The 22,296-nt window shown below is 48.0% G+C and overlaps 1 protein-coding gene across 2 annotated transcripts in view; it reads right to left on the reverse strand.

Moving 5' to 3' along the window:
- Positions 1–119: 119 nt before the first annotated feature.
- TMOD1 (tropomodulin 1) overlaps positions 120–22,296 on the reverse strand; it is a gene marked incomplete at its 5' end in the record, with an annotated part of 58,254 nt that continues 36,077 nt past the window's right edge. The window contains 4 exons of one of the 2 annotated variants that reach the window (XM_082843375.1): positions 120–227; positions 6,785–6,929; positions 16,092–16,235; positions 20,993–21,100. In XM_082843375.1, the coding sequence (XP_082699501.1) occupies positions 163–227; positions 6,785–6,929; positions 16,092–16,235; positions 20,993–21,100 (462 nt within the window). In that variant the 3' untranslated portion in view covers positions 120–162. The remainder of the gene's footprint in view (positions 228–6,784; positions 6,930–16,091; positions 16,236–20,992; positions 21,101–22,296) is intronic. The other variant, XM_082843376.1, reaches the window with a different exon arrangement.

Raw genomic sequence — 22,296 nt, forward strand, 5'->3', positions numbered from 1 at the left:
AAAATTTTCAACTACAACCACTAGCGAACCTAACACCTTAGTGCGTAAAGAACTGAACCACAACAGGGTTTGTGCTGGCATTTGCCTTCCGGTTTCCACTGCAGAGCACAGCCTATCAGTAGAACACGTCCAGTTCAAAGGCGTGGTCGGCACCCGCACACACTAGACGCCACTCCGGCACTTGGGAATGATGGGCCCGGTCAAGTCTGCCAGCCTCCTCTTCCTCACTGGAAAGGAATGGAGATGAGACGTGAGCCAGCTGTCCCTGTGCACCCGAACCACCACCGTGGCTCTGAGAGCGCCAGGAAGCTTCTTGACAACTTTGCTCAGCAAACTCTGATGTCTGGTGTTTATAAAGGACAGCTTGTGAGCCTTCACTGAGAGGAGGGTCTGTAGTGGCGTAGATTCGTTCATAAAGTACTTCTAAATCGCTGGCCATACAGGTATAAAACCCACTTTATCCAACTCCGCTGTTGTCCTTTGTGTACAGAGGCCCCGAGGCTGAAGATCCTCACTCCGGTCAGATAAGATTTAAGTTCAGTCGATCTTAATGAGATCTTAACCTGCTGGAAACATTTCCCCCAACTCTTCCTCAAAGCTCTTGGCCTGCCTGTGTAAACAACGGTGTCTGCCCTGAAGATTATCCTGTATTATCTGTGTCCCCTTATGGTCAACCTTGACATTTTCCCGGGGGCAAGACAATATCAGCCCAAACACTGTTCACATAACAAAGTAGTTAAATGTAAAGCAGGAGCCAGGGGGTTGCAGGCTGGGGTCATTAGCTGACAGGATGGCGGGGATGGTTGGAGGGGCAGGTAGGGCTCCCTTTGTTATAGCAAAGGGAGAGGGTTCGAAACAAATTATAGTGTCTGCAGATGAAAACCAAGCAGCAAGCTAGATCGGCCACAAGAGAAAGGTTGGTCAATGACTGTGGAGCCGGTAGGTGGCAGTCAAGGGGGCTGCCGGTGTGGCAGAGACAGGAAGCTATTGCGAGAGGAAAGAAGTCTGTCTATACTTAGGTGTCTTCCAGTTCCTGAGCTGAGCAGGCAGACCTCAGACGCTTACGGGCTGTAACAAGAACCGAACTGAGGCTAGGCGCTGGTGTGGAGGGGCGCAGGGGCACACAGGCTGCCCAGTCTGGGGCCTAGAGTTTAGCCTTTGCCTGAGCTCCTCCCCTCCCCTCCACCCGCCTTGAAAGAACAATGAATGCAAATCAGTGGGCAGTCTCCTGGAGAGAAGACAGTGTGTCTGGCCAGATTTCTGGAGACCATCAGAATGTCCAACAGCTTGGGGGAAGATGGGGGGGAACAAAAACCAAAGCCCAAAGAGCAGAAGTTTGCCCAGAGTGACCAGAGGGTTTACATGAGCCAGGCTTGACACGTTAGCTGAACAAGCATTATACCCCTTTTGCACTCAACCCCTCATTGGAGCCCCTCCAACAATTCTGGAGTGTCAGTGGTGTCACCATTGCCATGTTATGGATGAGGAAAGTATGGCAGGGAACAAAATAATAAAGCTGGTACCAGACGGAACCAAGGCTTGTGACTCATCTGGAGCCTCGGTCCAGCGCCTCCCTCAGTACAATCCGGCCCTGTCCATGTAGGCTTTACATACCCACATCTCATCTGGTTCTCACAAGTAGGACTAGCTCCTTTCCCCTGGAGAAGAGAAGGGAGCCAGGGTCCCTGAGAGCAAGCGGCAGAGCCAGGAACCTGAGTCCCCAGCTCGTGGCTCAAGGTACAGAAAAGGATCCCGCGCTGTCTCCCCCTACCTGCCCTCAGTATGCACACTGGGCTGCACCTGTGCAGGGTTCCCCTGCCACTGGCTTCTGCAGGGACTGGATGGGGAGAAGGGAAAGGCACCCACTTATTCAGGTTTTCTTTTTTTCTTTCCATTTAAATAATGAAGGAAATTGAGGCCAAGAGGGAAGTAACTTGCCTCAAGTCACAGTGAATAAGAGATGCAACTGGGAGCAGAAGCCAGGTCTCCCAATATCCTTCTTCAAATCAACCTGCTTTTTACATTCATTAAAGCGAACTCCTCCACGTTGCTTATCATTGCAACTGCCAGAGACTCGTTTATTGTCAGAGCCGGAAGGAATCTCGAGTCATCTGGACCAACCCCCATTCGAGGCTTGAGCTCCTACCAAGCTTTACACCTCCATCATGTCTTTGGGGAGCATTTTATATTCAACAGCATTGACTGAGTGCTATGATGTGCCAAGCACAGGTACCAGAAATAAAGATTAACAGGGGACCAAGATACACCTACAAGGAATCTGATAAAACATCACAAGTACCCTGGTAGATCTCTATCAAGTATGAGAGGCACAATGAACGAAGTGGTCAGATTTTCCAAGGACGGCGGGTAAGTTGTACACTGAATCTTAAACGATAAAGTGATAGACGGTGGGAAAGTACGGGGAGCATTAGGAGTAACAGTCCTCTAAAGGGAGGCTTTTGCCTGGGTCACTGGAGGCACTCCAGCTACCTGGACCGGTTGGTACCAGTAGGGCAAGAAGATGGCTTGTTGGGGTGTCAAGAGATGAGTCTGGCAGGGCCTCACCCAGAGAAGAGGTGGAGAGCACAGGTTCTGGGGCCAGACTGCCGGGACAAGTCCCACTTCCGCCCATGGACAACGGGTAACCTTACCTACTTCTCTAGGCCTCTGTCTCCTTACTGTAGGATGGGGATGACGACAGCACCTGCCTCAACTGGTTGTTGGGAACGTTACAGGAGTTAGTAAGATTGAAGTGTTCAGAGCAGGCCTGGCACGCAGTAAGCGCCATGTAAGTATCAGCTACGGTTACTAAGGGACTTAGAAGCCACGTCAAGGAGTTTAACCTGAGAGCAGTGGGAACACAGAAAGCGTTCTAAGCAGAGTGGTGGGACAAGCTTTGGGATGAGCGCTGCGTGAGATGCCCGCCCTGGAGGAGCTAGAGGAGCTGCAGGGCCCGAGGACGTTTCAGGATGCCCGGTAAATGTGATGAGGGCTTGACAAAGGGCAGGGCAAGGTGGCTGGTGAGGAGGTGGCTGGCTGGGCTGGGGGTAGTGCATAGAGAGACGTAGAGATTTCTGGCTTGAATGGCTGCAAAGAAAGTAGTGCCCTTTCCCACGATGGTTGTGGGGGAAGATGATGAAATTGATTTGGGGTGTATGTGCTGTGTCTGGGGTGCCTGTTAGAAAGGTCTTCCTTGAGAGTATAGTAAAAAAGTGACTTTCCCAGGAAGGGATGTTTTCTGCTTTTAAACATGTTACTCTACCACACAACTGTCTTAACCTGGAGGCTGCAATTCAGATTTCATTAAGTGAAGAGAGCTTCAGTGGCAGATTTACAGGACCTGAGTGCCAGCCTGGCTCTCAGCTATAAATAGTGTGGAGATAGGAGTCGTCTGAGGTGTCACCATGGGAAAAGAGAGATGGGGGTCCTCGGCTCCTTCCTGACACCCCCTCACCCTGGCACCCCACTCTCTCCCATAGAGCACTCTGTTAAGAGCCCAGGGCAATGGCTGGGAAGGACCAAAGACATGCCATTCAGGATGGGTCCTGGGCAGGGCTGACCCATGGCCTTAGGGATTAAATGTCTCCCAAGGAAGAGCCCACCTGCCTTGCAGGTAAGCAAAGCCCAGGTCCCGCAGACCCGGCAATGGGCCAGGAGCCAGCACAGAGGTTGGCTGGAGTGAGAAGGAAATCGGAGAGGCCCGCTCTCGTCTGCACGGAGCTTGCCTGCTGCTGCCAAGCTGCAGGAGCAGACACAGTAACAACCACGGTGGCTGGGCCGGGGCCGGCTTTTATGACAAACATATTCAGCTGAGAAACATGGAAGCCTGTCTGCTTCATTAGAGCATCAAGAGCAGGATGAAAATACCGTGTTGGAAAGAAAGTCAGGATTTCTCTTTTGCAGGAGGACACCGGTGCACCATCAGAATCAGAAGCGTTTCTTTCACAAAAACTAGCGGATGGGTGCAAATTTGCTTTTAAAGCTAGATGTCCTACTTCACCGACTAGTACTCTGTTGCGTGCAGTCACCTAGATGATTCTGCTCTAATTCCTTCTGTGGGGAACCTCAAGGGAATAGCTGCACAGTTCCATGGGGTAACTCAGAGGCCCATTTTAATCACCTATCATTCCTGCCCAGAAAACTGCCACGGTCCCACTTCCCACCTGCCTTCCTCACCAAACTCCTGAGCTTGGCGTGAAAGGCCTTTGGCTCACAGCCTCCCACACCTACCCAGCCCCCTTCCCGTGAACACCTCATATACCTGTTCATCGTCCTGCCTTGGCCCATGTTGTTCCCTCTGCTTGGAATGTCCTTCCCTCCCTCCTCTGGGAGCTCCTGTTTTTCCGTCCAGGTGTAACTCCCAGTAATAGTTCCTCAGTCCTTTCGGAACTTTCTGTCTCTCCTATCCTGCATACTGGCTCCTACCACCTTGCCTCTGCCTACACCAGCACCCCTGCCAGGAAGGCCTCCTGACCTCCCACACAACCTATCTCTTCCTTGAAAGGCTGACTCATGCCCACACCCACCAGGATGCTTGGATTAACCAGCCTCTGTCCTCACAAATCATTGGCTCACTTTGTTCGGATACAGTTTGTAGGCCTTCTTGAATTTGGGGGCATGACTTTCTCCCATAAAAGGTTGTAAAGGTTCTTTACAAGGCCCTAGCTTTCTGCTACCCCTTATGTCACCTCGCACAGTCCTGGGCACACAAAAGATGCTCCCAAAGTGCTCACTGTAACTAACAACGGGCGTGACTTGACTGAGCCACTGTCTAGAAGGGCAGTCCCTCCCGGGCCTCAGTTTCTCCAGAGGAGAACTGGAGGGAGGAGCCTGAGGTCCCGTCCAGCTCTGGCATGCCGGGCTCCTGCCATAACCTCAGCAAGTCCCTGGGGATAGGAATGGGCCTGGATTTTGGAATCATAGACTCTCAGGACAGAGAGTCCTCAAGGGCCATTTCTTCTAGCCTCCAGCTGACCCTGGGGTCCCCCCTACAGCACCCCTGACTCTAGTCATCCGGAAACTTCTGTCCCTAGAAAGAAGTCCTCCAAGCCATCTTGCCACTGGAAGACCAAAGCTGGATTAGCCTTGAGATAGGCACCGAGGGACACATAAGAAGCTTAATCTAAGCTGAGAGAGAGAAAAAAAAAGTGAGATTACTGAATATCAGAATAGAACTCAAGGCTTTTAAGTGCTGGTTCTGCAGCCAGATCAAAGCTGGGCCAGCAGAGTCCAGGTCGCAGGCCTTCCTCAACAATTCAATGTAGCTATCACCTCTGTCACACCACGATAATTCTAATTCTTAGTTGTTTGTGTCTGCTCTCTTTTATTTCAAATAAGGACACTTCAGATAAACCAGGACACCTGACCTGGTGTGGGTTTTTTTGTTGTTTTTGTTTGTTTGATGGACTTTTCTAGATCTGCAGCTCTAGAAAAAGTAGCAGCTGGAGAAAGCAATGAATCAATAGCCTCTTAAGAACAGGAACCTATACCTTCAACAGCCAGTGCCCTATAGGACTTCGACAAATGTTTGTTGAATTGAGTAGCTCTGTGGTTATCTATGCACAGGTTCTGTGAGTACCTGCCTCGTGCATACACACTTACATACTCATCCCCATTCTTCTAGGCCTTCCATGTATTAACCTAGCTTCAGATTCATCACAGGAAGGGACATACCTGAACTCTGAGATGTGCTGTAGTATTAAGCTCCTTGCATTTTACTGAGTGTTAGAAACAAAAAAAAAAGCAACATATTTAGAGCAGGTTTGAATTTGATGAAAAACTCACTGAAGGCATCGTCCTTTAGAAATACAGTTATTTCACTGTTCAATCCCAGAATGAAGCTTCTTCTTTTCAAAAAACTCATTACGCTTCCTTCTCTGACAAGAATCATGTAACTTCGTTTGTCTTCCTCCTGCCTTGATTGTAGGAAACTCACAGCTGAATATAATGATCAATTAAGTTAACAGACCTACTCCTTGTTTTTTTTTCTCTTATTTTCCTATAGGCTTATCAGACATACTCCTCTTTGGACACTATCAAGTTCTTTAAGCAGCCAGCAGGAATACACATGAGAAATAACTAGGCATAGAGCTTGAGAACACTTAGTATCTGGAAGTAAGTCGGTGATTGGTCTCCCTTTTGTTCAACTGACTAGTATTTCTTTTTGGTGTTTGCTCCTAAGAAAGACTGTGACATTTTCTTTCCTTTCTTTTTTTTTTTTAAGAAAAAAATGCAAACTATGTCTTTAACTGAGATTAAATGTGACCTGTTTTACTTTACTATAAAGTCAGCATTTTCAACCTTTACGTTAAAAGCAACGTGAAGTCCCCTGAGTTTGCGGTGTGGGTAGTAGGGCTGTTTGGTGGCCTTGGGATCTGGCGCTTGGGCCACACTGTATGATCTGGAGAGGACTCTGGGCTCCAAAAAGGGTATTCAGAAGAGGAGGAGACTCTGTGCTGGCTTTGTGCCTCCCACGTTTCATTTCACCCGGCTAACACGCTGAGGGTGCACTCTGGGTCCAGCCCTGTGCTCAGCTGAGCTACCTGCAGGGAGGAGGGCCTGGCCTCGGGCCTGCAGGCAGGGCGCTCGTGTCTAGGCAAGGGTCTAGGGGGGAGGCAAGGCGCAAACACCTAAAACAAGGGAACGGGATCAGCATGAAAACTGGGAGTCAGGCCCAAAAAGAGGACTCCCTTGGGGAAGGCGGCAGTGGAGTTTTCCCTGCCATACCCCCCATGACAGGTGGAAAGAATGATAGGCGGCGGGTAGGGTGCATATGTCCACTCACCAAGGTCGTTGTTGTTCATCATCGCGTTGGACGCCCGCAGCCGGGGCCCCTGCTGAGTGAAGTGGTAGCCGAATTTGAGAAGTGTTGCATTTTTTTCCAACATGCTCACAATCTCCATTTCCACTTTGTTGCCCAGGGGCTGGCTCTTTGATCAAGAAAAGAACACAGTCACCTCTCACTCATTTGTGCAGGACCTAAACCTTCTCTACCTGCAGAAACCCTGAGTGGTGGGCGGGGATTTTAACACCTCCCTGTCCCCGCCCACTCCAAGAGCAGGGGTGGGGGTGGGGGCGGGCAATGGAAGTTTGGAGAAGTTGAAAGGTCACACAGCCATACTAAAAAGTAAATATAATCTTAAAGAGGTTTGAAAAGACAGGAACTAGCCAGGAGCGAATGAGCTGAGATTCAAACCCAGGGCTGCTGGACACCAAGAACAGATCTTTCTACTGCTTCACAGCAGCCTTCCTAGAATATTTCAGCAGGAAGGACCTTCACATCATCTAGTCTCAGGGAGATTTAAAAATCCTACAGCCCAGGCTATCCCGCATACTAATTAAATCAGAATCACTGGCTGCAATGCTACTCAGGTGTCTGTGGTTTTTAAAACTCCCCAGGTGATTTCAATACACAGCCAGATTTGCTAGCCAGTCCTTTAGCAATTTACAAATAAAGAAACAGGCCCAGAGAGGGAAGAGGATTTGCCTAAGGTCCCATAGTAAGTTGGGACTGCCAGAGTTAGCCTCCTAAAGCCTCACTCTGATCATGCTAGTTCCCTACCCCCAAATCTATAGTGATCATCTGACAAAGATGAAAAGGACAGGAAAGGAAAACACGATAATACACAGTGTTGGGAAGGATATGATGAGGATATTCATCAGTCTCATTTATAAAAGTGGGGATAAAAGGGAAACAAACATTCATCAAGAGGGGGTTGCTCAAATAAATGATGGTTCAGCTTTATAATAGAACATGGGCAGCTGTACAATGATGGTGCGAATTGTCAGTTCCAGGCTGGAAAATATGCCATGACACAATATTGAGTAGACAAAGCCTAGTGACAAAACGGGTCATATTTATGTAAAGTTACCTCTATTTCCCATATACATACATATGCACTGAAAGGCCTGGGAGCATATTGGTGGTGGTGGAATTGGGGGGAGTTTTTGTTTTCTTCTTTGTGTCTTCCTGTTTTGTTTGTGTTCTGTTGTATCTTACTGTATTGTTTGAGTTTTATGTACAATAAGATATTAAAAAGTAAATATAATCTTAAAGAGGTTTGAAAAGACAGAGAAGGCAAGCTAACATCATATTTAATGATTAAAGATATTCCCCCTCAGAGCAGAAACGAGACAAGGAAATCGTCTTGGATGTCAATTATGTAAGAAAAAGAAAGAAAAGTCACCATATTGGAAAGGAAGAAGCAAAACTATTCCTATTTGCAGATGACACAATACTGTATCTAGAAAATCCTAAGGAATCCACAAAAAACTATCAGCGCTAATAAACGAGTTCAGCAAGCTTGTAGGGTGTAAGATCGATATACAAAACCCAGCTGTGTTTCTATACACTAGCCATGAACAATCCAAAAATAAAATTAAGACAAGAATTCCATTTACAATAACATAAAAATATTTAGGAATAAATTTAATAAAAGAAGTAAAGACTTGCACGCTGAACACTATACCACAGCATTGTACATTAAGGAAGACCTGAATAAACATAAAAACATCCCATATTCACGGATCAGAAGACTTAATATTGCTAAGATGGCAAGACTGCCAAATTGATCTAAAGAAGCAGCAAACAGAAACACATAACCACCTCCAATCACTTCCCACTGCCAATAACTGCTGCCATTTATTGAGAGCTTACTGTGTTCCCAATGCCTTGTGCACAACTTGCAGGGTCTCAATTCATTCAATAACCCAACAGGATAAGCCCCGCCTCCTCCCCAGCCTGGCACTCCAAGTGCTACAGTTTAGTCCTTGCCTTTATTTCCTCTCTCAGTCTTTACTCAGCCTGGTTACCCCAGGGATGGGGGGTCTGGTACCTGGTACCTCGTGCAGGCAGAGGTCTATTTCTAAATGTTCATGTGCCCTCCTGCCTCCATGTGGAATGCCCCTACCCTCCCGTACCCACCTGTTGGTGTATCCTTAGTGCTTTAATACCCATCACAAATGCCCCCTTCCCCACGAGACCTTTCCTGATCCTTACCCCTGGAAACCATCCTTCTCCACTGGACACTCAAGTGGCCCAGTGTATGTCCCTCTCTACTCCCGGCCCAGTCCATCTGCATTACTGGGTCACCTGCCTCCACACTGTCTCTCCAGCTAGACCTGTGTTGTTCAGTACAGCAGTCACCAGGGGAATGTGGCTCTTTAAATCTTTTTTAACTGACATAACATTATATTAGTTTCAGGTATACAATATAATGATTCGATATTTGTATACATCGTGAAATGATCACCACAGTAAGTCTAGTTAACATCCATCCCCATACACAGTTATCAATACAAAAAAGTGGGTTTTTTCTTACAATGAGGACTTTTAAGATTTACTGTCTTGGTAGCTTTCAAATATGCAATACAGCACTATTAACTATAGTCAGCATGCTGTACATTACACCCCCATGCCTTATGTATTACTGGAAGTTTGTACCTTTTGACCTCCCTCACCCATTTCACCCACTCCTTACCCCCCACCTCTGGCAACCACCAATCTGTTCTCTGTATCTGTGAGCTTGGTTGGGTTTGCCTTTTGTTTTTTCTTAGATTCCACATATAACTGAGATCATATGGTATCTGTTTTTCTCTGTCTGACTTATTTTACATCACATGATACCCTCTAGGTCCATCCATGTTGTCACAAATGGCAAGATTTCATTTTTTATGGCTAAATAATATTCCATTGTATATACCACATTTGCTTTATCCATTCATCCATCAATGGACACTTAGGTTGCTTCTATGTCTCGGCTGTTATAAATAATGCTGCAATGAAATGGGGATACATATATCTTTCTGAATTAGTGTTTTCATTTCCTTCCAATAAATACCCAGAAATGAAATTGCTGGATCATATGGTAGTTCTATTTTTAATTTTTTCAGGAATAGCCATACTGTTTTCCATAGCGACTGCACCAATTTACATTCCCACCAATGGTGCACAAGGCTTTCTTTTCTCCACATCCTTGCCAACACTTGTTAATTCTTACCTTTTGATAATAGCCATTCTAACTGTGTGAGGTGATAGCTCATTGTGGTTTGATTTGCATTTCCCTGATGATTAGTGATGTTGAGCAACTTTTATGTACCTGTTGGTCATCTGTATGTCTTCTTATTCAGATCCTCTGCCCATTTTTTAATCAGATTGTTTGGGTTTTTTTAAACTTTAAGTAATTAAAATTAAATAAAATTTATGTGGAATCTAAAAAATAATACAAATGAATATATATAGCAAAACAGAAACAGATGCACAGATATAGAAAACAAACTAGTGGTTATCAGAGGGGAGAGGGAAGTGGGGAGGGGCAAGATAGGAATAGCCGATTAAGAGGTAAAAACTACTATGTATAAAACAGATAAGCAACAAGGATATATTGTATAGCACAGGGAATTATAGCCATTATCTTGTAATAACTTATAATGGAGTATAATCTATAAAAATACTGAATCATATTATACTGGAGTGTAGTTGATTAAAAATGTTGTGTTGGTTTCAGGTGTGCATTGGAGTGTATCTATTCTTTTTCAAATTCTTTTCCCATTTAGGTTATTACAGAGTGTTGAGTGGAGTTCCCTGTGCTATACAGTAGGTCCTTGTTCCTTATCTATTTTAAATATAGCAGTGCACAGGCAGTGTACTTTAAGGCACCACACGTAGGATGTTTGCAAGAAACAAAAACGGAGTTTGCCCTTGGGCTACTCTCTTTCAAGGCAAACAGGGAACAATAGGTTATACATATTTATCTTTGTTATAAACACACACACACACACACACACACACACACACACACACACACACACACGTGCACGCACACACACACACAAACCCATCTGTTTGGATATACAGATGTTCTCCTAGGCCAAAATTTTAAGAAGAACTGATTGTTAAAGTTATTGAGTGTGAAAGTGGGCAAGATTTTCAACTGTATTATTATAGAATATATAGAAATAAAATCCAATCTAGAAAAAAAATACTGAATCACTATGTTGTACACCTGAAACTAATATAATGTTGCAAAGCAACTATACTTCATTTAAAAATTAAATAAAATTTAAAATTCAGGTCCTCAGTTTCATTAGGCACATTTCAAGTGTGCAAGAGCCACTGGCTAGTGGCTACCATATTGGTCAGTGCAGATACAGAACATTTCTATCAACACAGGAAGTTCTGTTGGATGATGCTACCCTAGACTGTGAGCCCTTGGAGAGCACATGGTACCCCGTATCTCTAGGGCAAGGGCAAGGAATTGAATTGATTGGAAAAAATAGGAACAGGATCAATGCACAGCAACCTGGGAAGGCTGAGAAGACACATCAGCCCAACACCCAAATGGACAAGCATGGAACCGCAGCTGAGACTCTTGAGAGAGAACTCCTCCCAGGTATTATGAGTTCACTGGAGCTTGTGTGGGTTCAGATGGGGCTTGGACCGCTGACTAGGGCAGGCAGAGGGAGGACGGCAAGATTCCACCAGCCTATCTGGCAAGGCTCCTGAAAGGGCTGGGAAGAGCTCGGGCCTGTCCTTGAAGGAGCCAGCACAGCCCTGGGCTCTGGCCGGCTTGGCCTGGCAGATGATATAGAGACTGTCTGAGACCCCAATCCACTTCCTTTAGCGCCTTTTCAAAATATGAAGCACATTCTCACTGTCAAGTATTGGAATGAAAAGTGAGAAATCCAGCGAACGGCCCCCACACGTTGTCCGTGTCTTCACTGGGGCTGGGGTCCTGTTTTCAGGCCTCATCTGTGCTGAGGGGCAGGGAGAGTGCCCCACGCCCTGCGGGTCCTGGGAAGGGCCTGCTGGAGGGAGCTGGGGGGTGGGGGGGAGGAGGGTGAATCAAGACGGGCGGAGAGCCGCCCCACCGTTGGCATAGGGCTGGCCAGGGATGTACGGGGCCTGCAGGCACCCCATGTGTGCTGCCTGCTTCCTGGGCGCCGGGAGGGCCTCTCTGTCCATCCATAAATGCAGCCTGCCTGGAAGCTGGGCTCCTCAGTTCCAGCCCAGCTCTGACACTAACTTGATCCATGACCTTGGCCCAGCCTGTCCCTTCTCTGACCCTCGGTTTCCCCACCGAGGGGGTAAAAGGAGGGCTGGACTAGGTGTGTCTCAGCGCCCTGGGCTGCGGCCAGCCGCCACCCCCACCCCAGCCCCGCTGCCATCCCAGGGCAACTCCAGGCGGCAAGAGAACATGGCCTGGAGGTAAAGAGAGCCTGGCTGAGTAAATAAACTGCCCCAGAACCCTACTCCTGCATTTGTGTCTCGAGGCAGCCTACGAGGCTCCATGTCACGCCGGGCAGAATGCCCCAAGTCCCTTTCTTTGGCCGTATAAGGAGAAAGGAGGACAGAGACTCTGACACAGGTTGCAGGTGCAGGGGCTGAGGAGAAAGCTGCGGCCTCCGGAGACCCTGGTGACTAACCAAGAACGAGGAATAAATCCAACGCTACTCACCACCTCTTTGCCGCGCCGCCCAGAGCCCAGGCCTCCCGGCACACTGTGAGAGATGCAGGTGGCGTCCCCTAGCCCGGGCCAGCAGAGCCCCCTCCCCAGACTTCCCTCAGCCCACCCCTCCCCCACCAGGCCCCAGTCCAGTCTCTAGACTCCAGGCTCCCAGGAGCACCTCCCCACAGGCCCCCTGCATCTGGTCAGTCAGAGCCCCCTCTGGTCTCCTGGGCCCGGATGGCCTCGCCCCGCCCCCAATCCTCTCCTATCCAGCCAAGAACCATCTTCGCAGAGCATGACTCTGACTGGTGCTGATAACAGCCCACAGACCACTTCCCCTCGAACCACCCATTCAGAGCCCTTTGGGCTCCTAAGTCCTTTTTTCGCTTTCCTCTCGCTTTCCCATTAATCTCGTTTAGTTTGGATGGGCTCCACGGCTTCCCCCTCTCCTTCTCTTTGTGTGGTTCCCTGTACCTGAGGCCGTGGCCACCCTCTGAGATACTGTCCACCCTATGGGTTTATCTCAAATTCCACCTCTTCCAAGAAGCCCTCCCTGATACCTGCTCCTGACTGAGATTTCTCCCCCCAGTGGCCCACTGTCTGTGGCTTACTGGGGCACCCGGTTGGATGGTCAGCTGTACACTTGTCCATCTTCTTATCCAGTGTGGAATCCCTAGAGGGCAGAGCCAGAGCCTCATTCACACACAGAGCCCAGCACAGCCCTGGGGTACAGCAGGCACTTATCAAACACTGAGATGAACTGAAGAAAGATGCTCCTGGGATGGGGTGGGGGCAGGTGGTGACCAGTGCTCTGGCCTGGCACCAAGGGAAAGGGATAGCTGAGAAAATCCAAGACCCACACACAACTACAGTAGGATTCAAGAGCCCACACAGGCACAGTTCATGGACTTTAGAGTCACAAAGACGTGGGTTCGAATCTTGCCTCTGTTACTTACTGTGTGACCTCGGGCAGGGTACAGAGCCTGCCTGGGCCTCAGTTTCCTCATCTACAATACTGGGGTGGGTTGTGACACCTACTCACAAAGAGTCTTTGCAAGCATTACATGAGATAATGGATATATGGTACGTGCTCAGTACCTTAACTCTTAGAATAACGTGTAAACTCCCTAAGTCACCTTCCGAGTAATTATAAAAGTGAACAACTTCATAGTTTGCATCTCTTATCTCCTTAGAAGTAGAGATTCTTACTATCCCCATTTTACAAACGAGGAAACAGGCTCAGGGAAGTGAACGTCCTCGCACAGGGTGTTTAGCCAGGGTGAGGGTGATGGTCAGCACTGGCTCTGGGGAGACAGCCCTGAGAGTAGTAGTGGGCAGCTCACTCCCTGTAAGCGGCCGCTGCAATGACCTGAGGCCAGTGCGCTGGGTCACCTTTGGCCAACGTTCTGCCCCAGGGCTCAGGTTTCAGCTGACACTGGGTAGATAGTGACTCCCTGCCTGGGTAGGCCTGGAGTCACATGAGTGGCCAATCCCAGGGCCTGGCTCAGGGCTGCTGCCAAGCCTGCTACATGCCTTTGTTCCATCTGATCTGCCTGCGATAAAGCAGGGTCAGCAATGGAAGAAAGGGTGGAAGTGATGGGGGCTGGGAATGGGTGATGCAACCACAGGCCACTGGCATATGCGAAATGGAAGGTGTTGGATGCAGCAAACTCTCATGACAGGGCTGCTGCAGGCCTGATGTGGCCTCTTCACATGAATTAGAGAAAAGTGCCTTCTCTGGGTGAATAAAGCCCCATACCGAGTTTTGGAGAGTAGAGTATGGGTTGGATTTTGCCCCCTGCCTCCTCATTGGGCAGAGAACAACATATACAAATATCCAGGGCAGCCCTGCTTATAAAGTGCCACTGCAGGGCCAAGCTCTGAGCCGGGTAATAGGATACGGACCTGACTCAGACACTGCAGTGTCTTCTGAGAACCTCACAGGGAAGCTGAGGTGCTAGGAGAACACAGGGAAGGAGCACCTAACTGTCTTGTGGGGAGGCTTAGAGGCCCTGTGGCAGGCTGAAGGGAGAAGGCGGTGATATGCTGGCTCTTGGGAAAAAACAAACAGACAGACAAACAAACAAACAAAAAGGTTGGATTTGTAGTGTTTGCCAATTTCCATAGTGTAAATACTCTCACTAGGAGTGACTTCAAGGTACCAGCGTGCCATCACTCAAGTGGAATTGAGAAGGGATGTGTACAGTCAGCTCCAGCGTGCTGGTTCAAGCTGGCTCTAGAACCACTAGGAGAAAGAGAGGCTTCAACTGAATCCAGAAGGAAGAGGAGGATTTCTCTAGGCAGAGAAGGGGTAGGGGCAGGGGATGACATTCCAGGGGGAGAGAAAAGCAAGAGCTAAGACATGGAGGCGTGAGAGTAAGTAGGGAGCAAACTGTGAAGAGTTTTGAAGGTTTATGATTGGGAGGGACCGTCAAAGTCTTCTGGAGGCTGGTGATGCTTTAGTTCTTGGCTTGTTCTTGGCCTATTATGACTCATTAAGCTGTGCATTTAACTTCTATGCACTTTTCTCTCTGTTTGTAGTATTTTTCAATAAGGATAAGAAAGTAGGGATAATCTCATTCAGGGACAACCAGTGTCTACAATTTTGTTATACTTCCACCCAATCTTTTTCCTATATACATATGCATATGACCATTCAGCAAACGTTTTCATGTAGGGGAAAAAACGCTCAAGTTCCCTATCCATAAACCATAAAGAAGAAAGCATTTTAGCACTGGAAGCAACACGGTGTACTGGAGGGAGTGTGGGCTTTAAAGTCAGAGACCTGCATTCAAATCCTGCTTCCGAAAGTGCTCACTTGGCGGCCCTGAGGAAGCTGCTTGCCCTCAGATTCTCTGTGCTGTTTTGTCTTCTGCAAACTGAGACTGATAACACCCATATCCTGCAGAGTTGTCGGGAAGATCAGAGATGATGTGTATAAGGTGCACAGCACAGAGCCTGCCCCCCAGGACACCCTCAACACATGCAAAATACAAGATACTCTTATTAGCATTGTCTTAGAAAGTTGGAACTGAAAGAGTCGCCCTGAAAATAAATGACTGAACCACAGAAGGTACAGAGGAATGATAACCCTGTAAGGATAAAGGCAAACTAGAATTTGCCCAGTGAGTAACCTTCATGGTAAGAAGACCCAAAAGCCCATTGAGTGTGTGTGTGTTGCGGGGTGGGGGGGGTGACTCATGAAAATGGGGACGTTTAGCCTAGTGAGGAAGATTCCAATGGTTTATAAAACCTGTGCACCAGATGTGTCCTGTGTGCAGCAGAGAACAGAGTTAAACTCAACAAACAGCACTTATAGGGAGCTGATTTCTGTTGGATATAAGGAAGGATATTCTCACTGAGAATGAAAGGGGTGATCTCGGTAAGGAGTGAGCTCCCCATCGCTAGGGGTTTCCAAGCAGAAGGTGGAGGAGCACTTGGCGGGAATGATGAAGAAGGAAGGTGAGCATGGTGGAGGGTGTGGACTGGACAACCTTGGAGGTCCCTTAAAGCTGGGCTCTGGTGCTTTTATACGCAGCAGCATCTGCTCTGTCCAGCAGCATCTAGTCCATATGGCAGCAAGCGGGAAAGTACAGAATGGCGAGCATCAAGTGAAGGACACAAGGAGACCTTCGCCCATCTTACCTGGTTATCGATCTTCAGTTCCACCAGAGAAGTGTTGTATGGAAGAGCTTCCACCAGGCGCAGGATCCCAGCTCCGGAAATGAAGTTGGACTCCACGTTCAGTGTCTTCAACACCTTGTTCACCTTGAGCATCTCAGCAAGGGCCTTGAACCAAAGGAGAAAATGCAGGGTACCCATGAGTTAGCCTGATCAAGGCTGGAGCCCCTGTGGGTAGAACCTAAAATACTGAGGGAGCCTTGCTGGGAGTGAGAGTCCCTTGCACACCGTCAGGGGCCAGGCAAGACGATCTCCACAACTTCCTTCACCAAGCACTACTCTGTGTCTCTCCTCCCCTCCAACTTGCCATGGCCCCGAACCCCTAGCTGGAGATTTACAGCCCCTTAGCCTGCATCCAAAGCCTCTATTACCTGGTTCCCCCACTCTGATCAGCCTCAACTCTGGCTGCCAGTCTTGGTGGGGCTACTCTCAGTTCCCCGGGCACACAGTGTTTTCCCTCTGCTCTGCCTTTGCTCATCCTGTCCCTGCCACCTGGAATGCTCTTTCCTTTCTGCTTCACTCGTTCAAACCCTGTCCCTCCTTTAAGGCCATTCTCAGTGCCCGTTTCTCCAAGAGCCTTTGCTGATGCCCCCAGCTAGCTGTGCCTGCCCTCTTGAACCTCACAGACTTTATCCATAACCTCCCTCAAGGAACTTGTATTCCTGCGTTTAGAGTTGTTTTTATTCTGGCGTTGGCTCCGCCATTAGCCTATGTACTCTTGGTGGGCTGATGGTCACCTTATTCATCCCATGGTGCCCTCCAACCCACACAGTGCCCAGCACATAGTAGGTCCTCGGTCACTGTTCACTGACTGACTAGTAGAGTCCCAACCTCCCTATATGCTCTCCACTTGTCTCTTCTATGTCCCTGTTGTAATTCCATGGAGTCGTCATTCTCTTTGAGCAGCAGAGAGGGGAGCCTGGGAAGCCATCCCGCTGGACAAGTGACCAGGGCAAACCGGAAGAGAGGAGCTCGGGTGGCCCCAGCACGTTTTGGAGGACTTCAGCCAGGGGTGCAGATGATAATCAGAGCCTCTAAAGGAAATGAGGTAATTAGCAGGTGGTAGAAACGACGTGTCATGGAGGAAAGGAGACACCAGCAGCTGATGGCCAGGATGTATGATCAGTGGGCCCTGGTTGTCTGAAATGATGATCTGATCCAGGAATGCCCTTCCCACTGGCCCTGCTTGCTGAAACCTTTGCGAGGCTCAGCTCCCAGGATGCCTTCTGAGACAAAATCCTCAGCTCCCCCTGCTTCCGTGTACCCCAGGATGACATGTCAGCTTCCTCTGTGACCCTGAGTAGGCTGGACCCTCCTGAGGGGAGGGACTGAGTCTGTGCCCGCTCCACAGCACCCTTCATACTCCCCAGGAAAGGCCTGGCCTGATAATCAAAAAATTTAACAACCAGTATGTCAGTGCACCAGGCCAATCCAGGTAGACATACTAGTGGCTGAGCTGGTCCTGGAGGCACCGTCATGCCAGGTGTCAACTCTTTGTTTGCTGGAGCAGAGTGGAGGAACGGGCAGGAGAAGAGCTGGGGCAGGCAGCGGGGGCACTAGCAGAGCTCTGGAAGCCTATTTACCAATTGTTCCGGAAGTATTTTCATATTCAGCAATGGGTATCCTGGTGTGAAGGGGCTGACATCAGCTGTTCGCCTGGCACGGGGTCAATTCCCCACAAACATTCGTGGAGCTGAGCTGAGTGCCAGCATGCACAGGTGTAGTTTCTGATCCATGACATAGCAGTGGACAGGGCATGTGGCTTTGCCAGCTCTTTCTCTGTGGGCAAACTCAGGATCTACCAAGATGTCCTGAGGTCAGAGGACATCTATCTAGAGGTTCTCCACTGGCAGCAGTGAGAGACTATGAGCCACTTCCATCACTTCAAAGACATCAAAGGAAATGTCCTACGTATTTTAAAGATCAGAAAATAATTGATGGCTATGAATGGACTTCAAAGCAAGGAAAGTTATTAGGGATAAAGAAGGGTAGTACCCTGAGAAAATCATAATTCAAAAAGAGTCATGTACCAAAATGTTCACTGCAGCTCTATTTACAATAGCCTGGAGATGGAAACAACCTAAGTGTCCATCATCGGATGAATGGATAAAGAAGATGTGGCACATATATACAATGGAATATTACTCAGCCATAAAAAGAAACGAAATTGAGCTATTTGTAATGAGGTGGATAGACCTAGAGTCTGTCATACGGAGTGAAGTAAGTCAGAAAGAGAAAGACAAATACCGTATGCTAACACATATATATGGAATTTAAGAAAAAAAAAATGTCATGAAGAACCTAGGGGTAAGACAGGAATAAAGACACAGACCTACTAGAGAATGGACTTGAGGATATGGGGAGGGGGAGGGATAAGCTGGGACAAAGTGAGAAAGAGGCATGGACATATATACACTACCAAACGTAAGGTAGATAGCTAGTGGGAAGCAGCCACATAGCACAGGGAGATCAGCTCTGTGCTTTGTGACCGCCTGGAGGGGTGGGATAGGGAGGGTGGGAGGGAGGGAGACGCAAGAGGGAAGAGATATGGGAACATATGTATATGTATAACTGAGTCACTTTGTTATAAAGCAGAAACTAACCCACCATTGTAAAGCAATTATACTCCAATAAAGATGTAAAGAAAAAAGAAGGGTAGTATATAACGATAAAGGGGTCAATTATCCAAGAAGACATAACAACCTTAATGAGTGCCTGCCTTATGACAGAGCATCAAACTATATGAGGCAAAAACTAATAGAATTGCAAAGAGAGATAGATGAATCCACTATCATAGTAGGAGACTTCAATACCCCTCTGGATATGGACAGATCCAGCAGGCCAAAGATCAGGAAAGACATAACTGAACTCAACGACACTGTCAATCGACTAGATATAATTGATATCTATAGACTACCATCCAACAAGAGCAGAAAACACATTCTTCTTGTGTGCACATGGAACATTCACCAAGGCAGACCACATTCTAGGCCGTAAAACACATCCTAACAAATTTAAAAGAATAGAAATCATACAATGTCTGCTCTCAGACCACAATGGAATCAAACTAGAAGTGAATAACAGAAAGGTAACTAGAAAATTCCCAAATACATGGAGATGAAAAACACACTTCTAAACAACACATGGGCCAAAGAAGAAATCTCAAGATAAATTCAAAAGTATGTTGAACTATGACCAAGTGGGATTTATCCCAGGTATACAAGGCTGGTTCAACACTGGAAAATCAATTCATATAATTCATCACATCAACAAGCTAAAAAAGTAAAATAGTCATTTCGATAGATGATAAAAAAAGCATTTGACAACATCCAACATCCATGCATGATAAAAACTCTCAGTAAACTAGGAATAGAGGGCAATTTCCGTAAGTTGATAAAGAATATCTACAAAAAAAATCTACAGTTAGGGACTTCCCTGGTGGCACCGTGGTTAAGAATCCACCTGCCACTGCAGGGGACACGGGTTCGAGCCCTGGTCTTGGAAGATCCCACATGCCATGGAGCAACTAAGCCCATGCACCACAACTACCTAGCCTGCGCTCTAGAGCCCGTGAGCCACAGCTACTGAACCCACGTGCCACAGCTACTGAAGCCCGTGCGCCTAGAGCCCGTGCTCGGCAACAAGAGAAGCCACCGCAATGAGAAGCCCATGCACCATAACGAAGAGCAGCCCCCGCTCACTGCAACTAGAGAAAGCCCTCATGCAGCAACGAAGACCCAATGCAGCCGATCATAAATAATAATAAAAAAAACAAAACATAATACCATTTATATTAGCACCCCAAACAATGAAATACTTAGGTATAAAGCTAACAAAATATGTACAAGATCTATATGAGCACAACTAAAAAACTCTGATGTATGAAATTAAAAAAGAACTAAATAAATGGAGGTATATTCCATGTTCATGTACAAGAAAACTCAGTATTGTCAAGATATCAGTTCTTCCCATTTTGATATAGATTCAATGCAATCTCAATCAAAATCCCAGCAAGTTAGTTCGTGGATATCAACAAAGTGATTGCTACTAAATGGTTAATTACCATGCCTGGTAAGCTAATCCCTGTACCTTTTTACCTGCTATTAGTATTGTAGTAGTCACGCTGTACTGTTATCCTTTAGCTGTCTGCATGGCTGGATGGGCCATTATATTCATGAAAGTGGGAGCTATGACTGTCTTGGTCACAGTTGTATTCTCAGAGCCTAATTCACTGCTGGGCACAGACAGACTCCATAAATATGTGTTGAACGTTTTTCTTTTTTCTAAAAATGAATTGATGGCTACTTTACAATAAGTACAATTTAATCTAATCAGCAATATCTTTAAGACATAGGTAAAAAACAAATAAAATTGGTCATTGGGAACCATTGATGAAGACAATAATTTTTAGATATGGAGAAACGGAGGACCAGGGAGGGGTGGACCCTTGTCTACTCATGACATGCTGAGTGGTGAGAGAGTTGGCTTTAGGGAACATTTGACTCGTTTCTAAATCTCAGCTCCACCTCTCACTTGCTGTGCAACTTTGGACAAAACAAGTTGCCTGAGCTCCCTTTACCTCAGGTTCTTCATCTGTAAAGTGGGGAGCCCTGCACCTCTGGGATCAGGGGTGGTTATGGAGATTAAAAACCATGGAGGATAATGTACAGATGGTGCCTGTGTAATGGCTGTTCTGTCCATGTCCTCTCCTGGCTCCTAGCACAGTGCCTTTCACCACATCACACCACACCACACCACACAGGGCTCTTCATCAGTGGCACATGGCCAGTCCTGAGGCTACAAACGTCAACCTTCCTGTTTCTATGCCACCCACTCTCAATGCAGCAGATCAGAAAGGTACATACAAATGCCACGGGGTCATTGCTCCGTGTCCCCACGATGCTGAACTTCTTCACATACGAGTTCTCTTTCAGGGCTTCTGCATACGCCTTGAGAGTGGGTATGGGGATATTCTGCAGAGAGAAAGGCAAGCAGTGACCAGCAGCCCCTGTCAGGGGCGGGTAGGGCAGAGAGATGGGGGCAGCAGCTCTCTCACACGTGCAACCTGATTCCCTGCAAGTCTCTGACCAAAAAAGCTGAATGGGCAAAGGGTTCCTGCTTTGCCCCAAATGGCTGAGATTGGAGGAGAACTTTTGGGTGAACAGATTGAGAAAATCCTCCCTGAAAATTTCAAACAGGACCTGTAATTGTCTCTTTGTACATGTGGAGACCGGAGGAGGAGGAATACATCAAGCAAAGGATGCAGAAGAGTGCTGTGGTGAGAGCTCAGGTCTGGGGGTGTGGGAGAGGCCTCCGCCCCAGCACTGGCAATGTTTCTGACTCACTGTGTGACGCTGGGGAAATCTCTGCTCCTCTCTGGGTTTGTTTCTGGAAAACTAAGGTGTGGCATGGCCCTAGATGATCTTCAAGAGACATCTGTCCCGGGGGATCTCAGCCCTGCCACACATCAGAGGTGCCTGGGGGACTTTCACAAAGTGCTGATGCACAGGCCTGCCCCGGACCAATAAGATCAGACTCTCTGCGGGGACAGGGACCGGGCATTGGCATGTATTTATTTTTTAATCTCCTCAAGTGAAAACCACTGACCTAGTCCAACTGCCTCACGTGCAGAGGGGAAACTGAGGCCTGGAGAGGGCCGAGCCCTTGCCTGAGGCCTCACGGTGAAGACACAGGGCCGTGGCCAGGTTCCACATCCCCATGCCTCCTGGTACGCACTGCCAGGGTGCACGGCTCTGAATTGTGCCAGCGTCTCCCACTGTGCACACGGCAGACAGCGGAGGCGCCCGAGAGAGAGAGCCTGGCTGTGTTTGAACGGATCTCTTATTTCAGAGTGTCACTTTAGCCCCCGTGGGAGCAGAGCAGGGGAAGGCCAGGTGCAGGAGAACACTGCGGGCACAGGTTTCCGATCTGATCGTGCCGTGGGGCTGGCAGCCACTTAAAAGAAAGCGGAGAAGAAAGGAAAGGGGAGCCGGGGAGTGAGGGGCCCACTTCTTATTTTACATCCACACCCCCCGAGAACTAATCCCTCTGGTCCCTGGGCTGAGCAGGTGGGCAGGCAGCTGGGCCTGCTTCTGAATTCCTCCTGCAGCCTGTCCAGGGTAGGACTGCCTGTCCATCCGTCCCCGCTCTGCCCTTAGTGGTCACACAG

Source organism: Leucopleurus acutus (genome assembly GCF_964270905.1).
Source record: "Leucopleurus acutus genome assembly, chromosome: 7".
NCBI classification, from domain to species: Eukaryota; Metazoa; Chordata; class Mammalia; order Artiodactyla; family Delphinidae; genus Leucopleurus; species Leucopleurus acutus.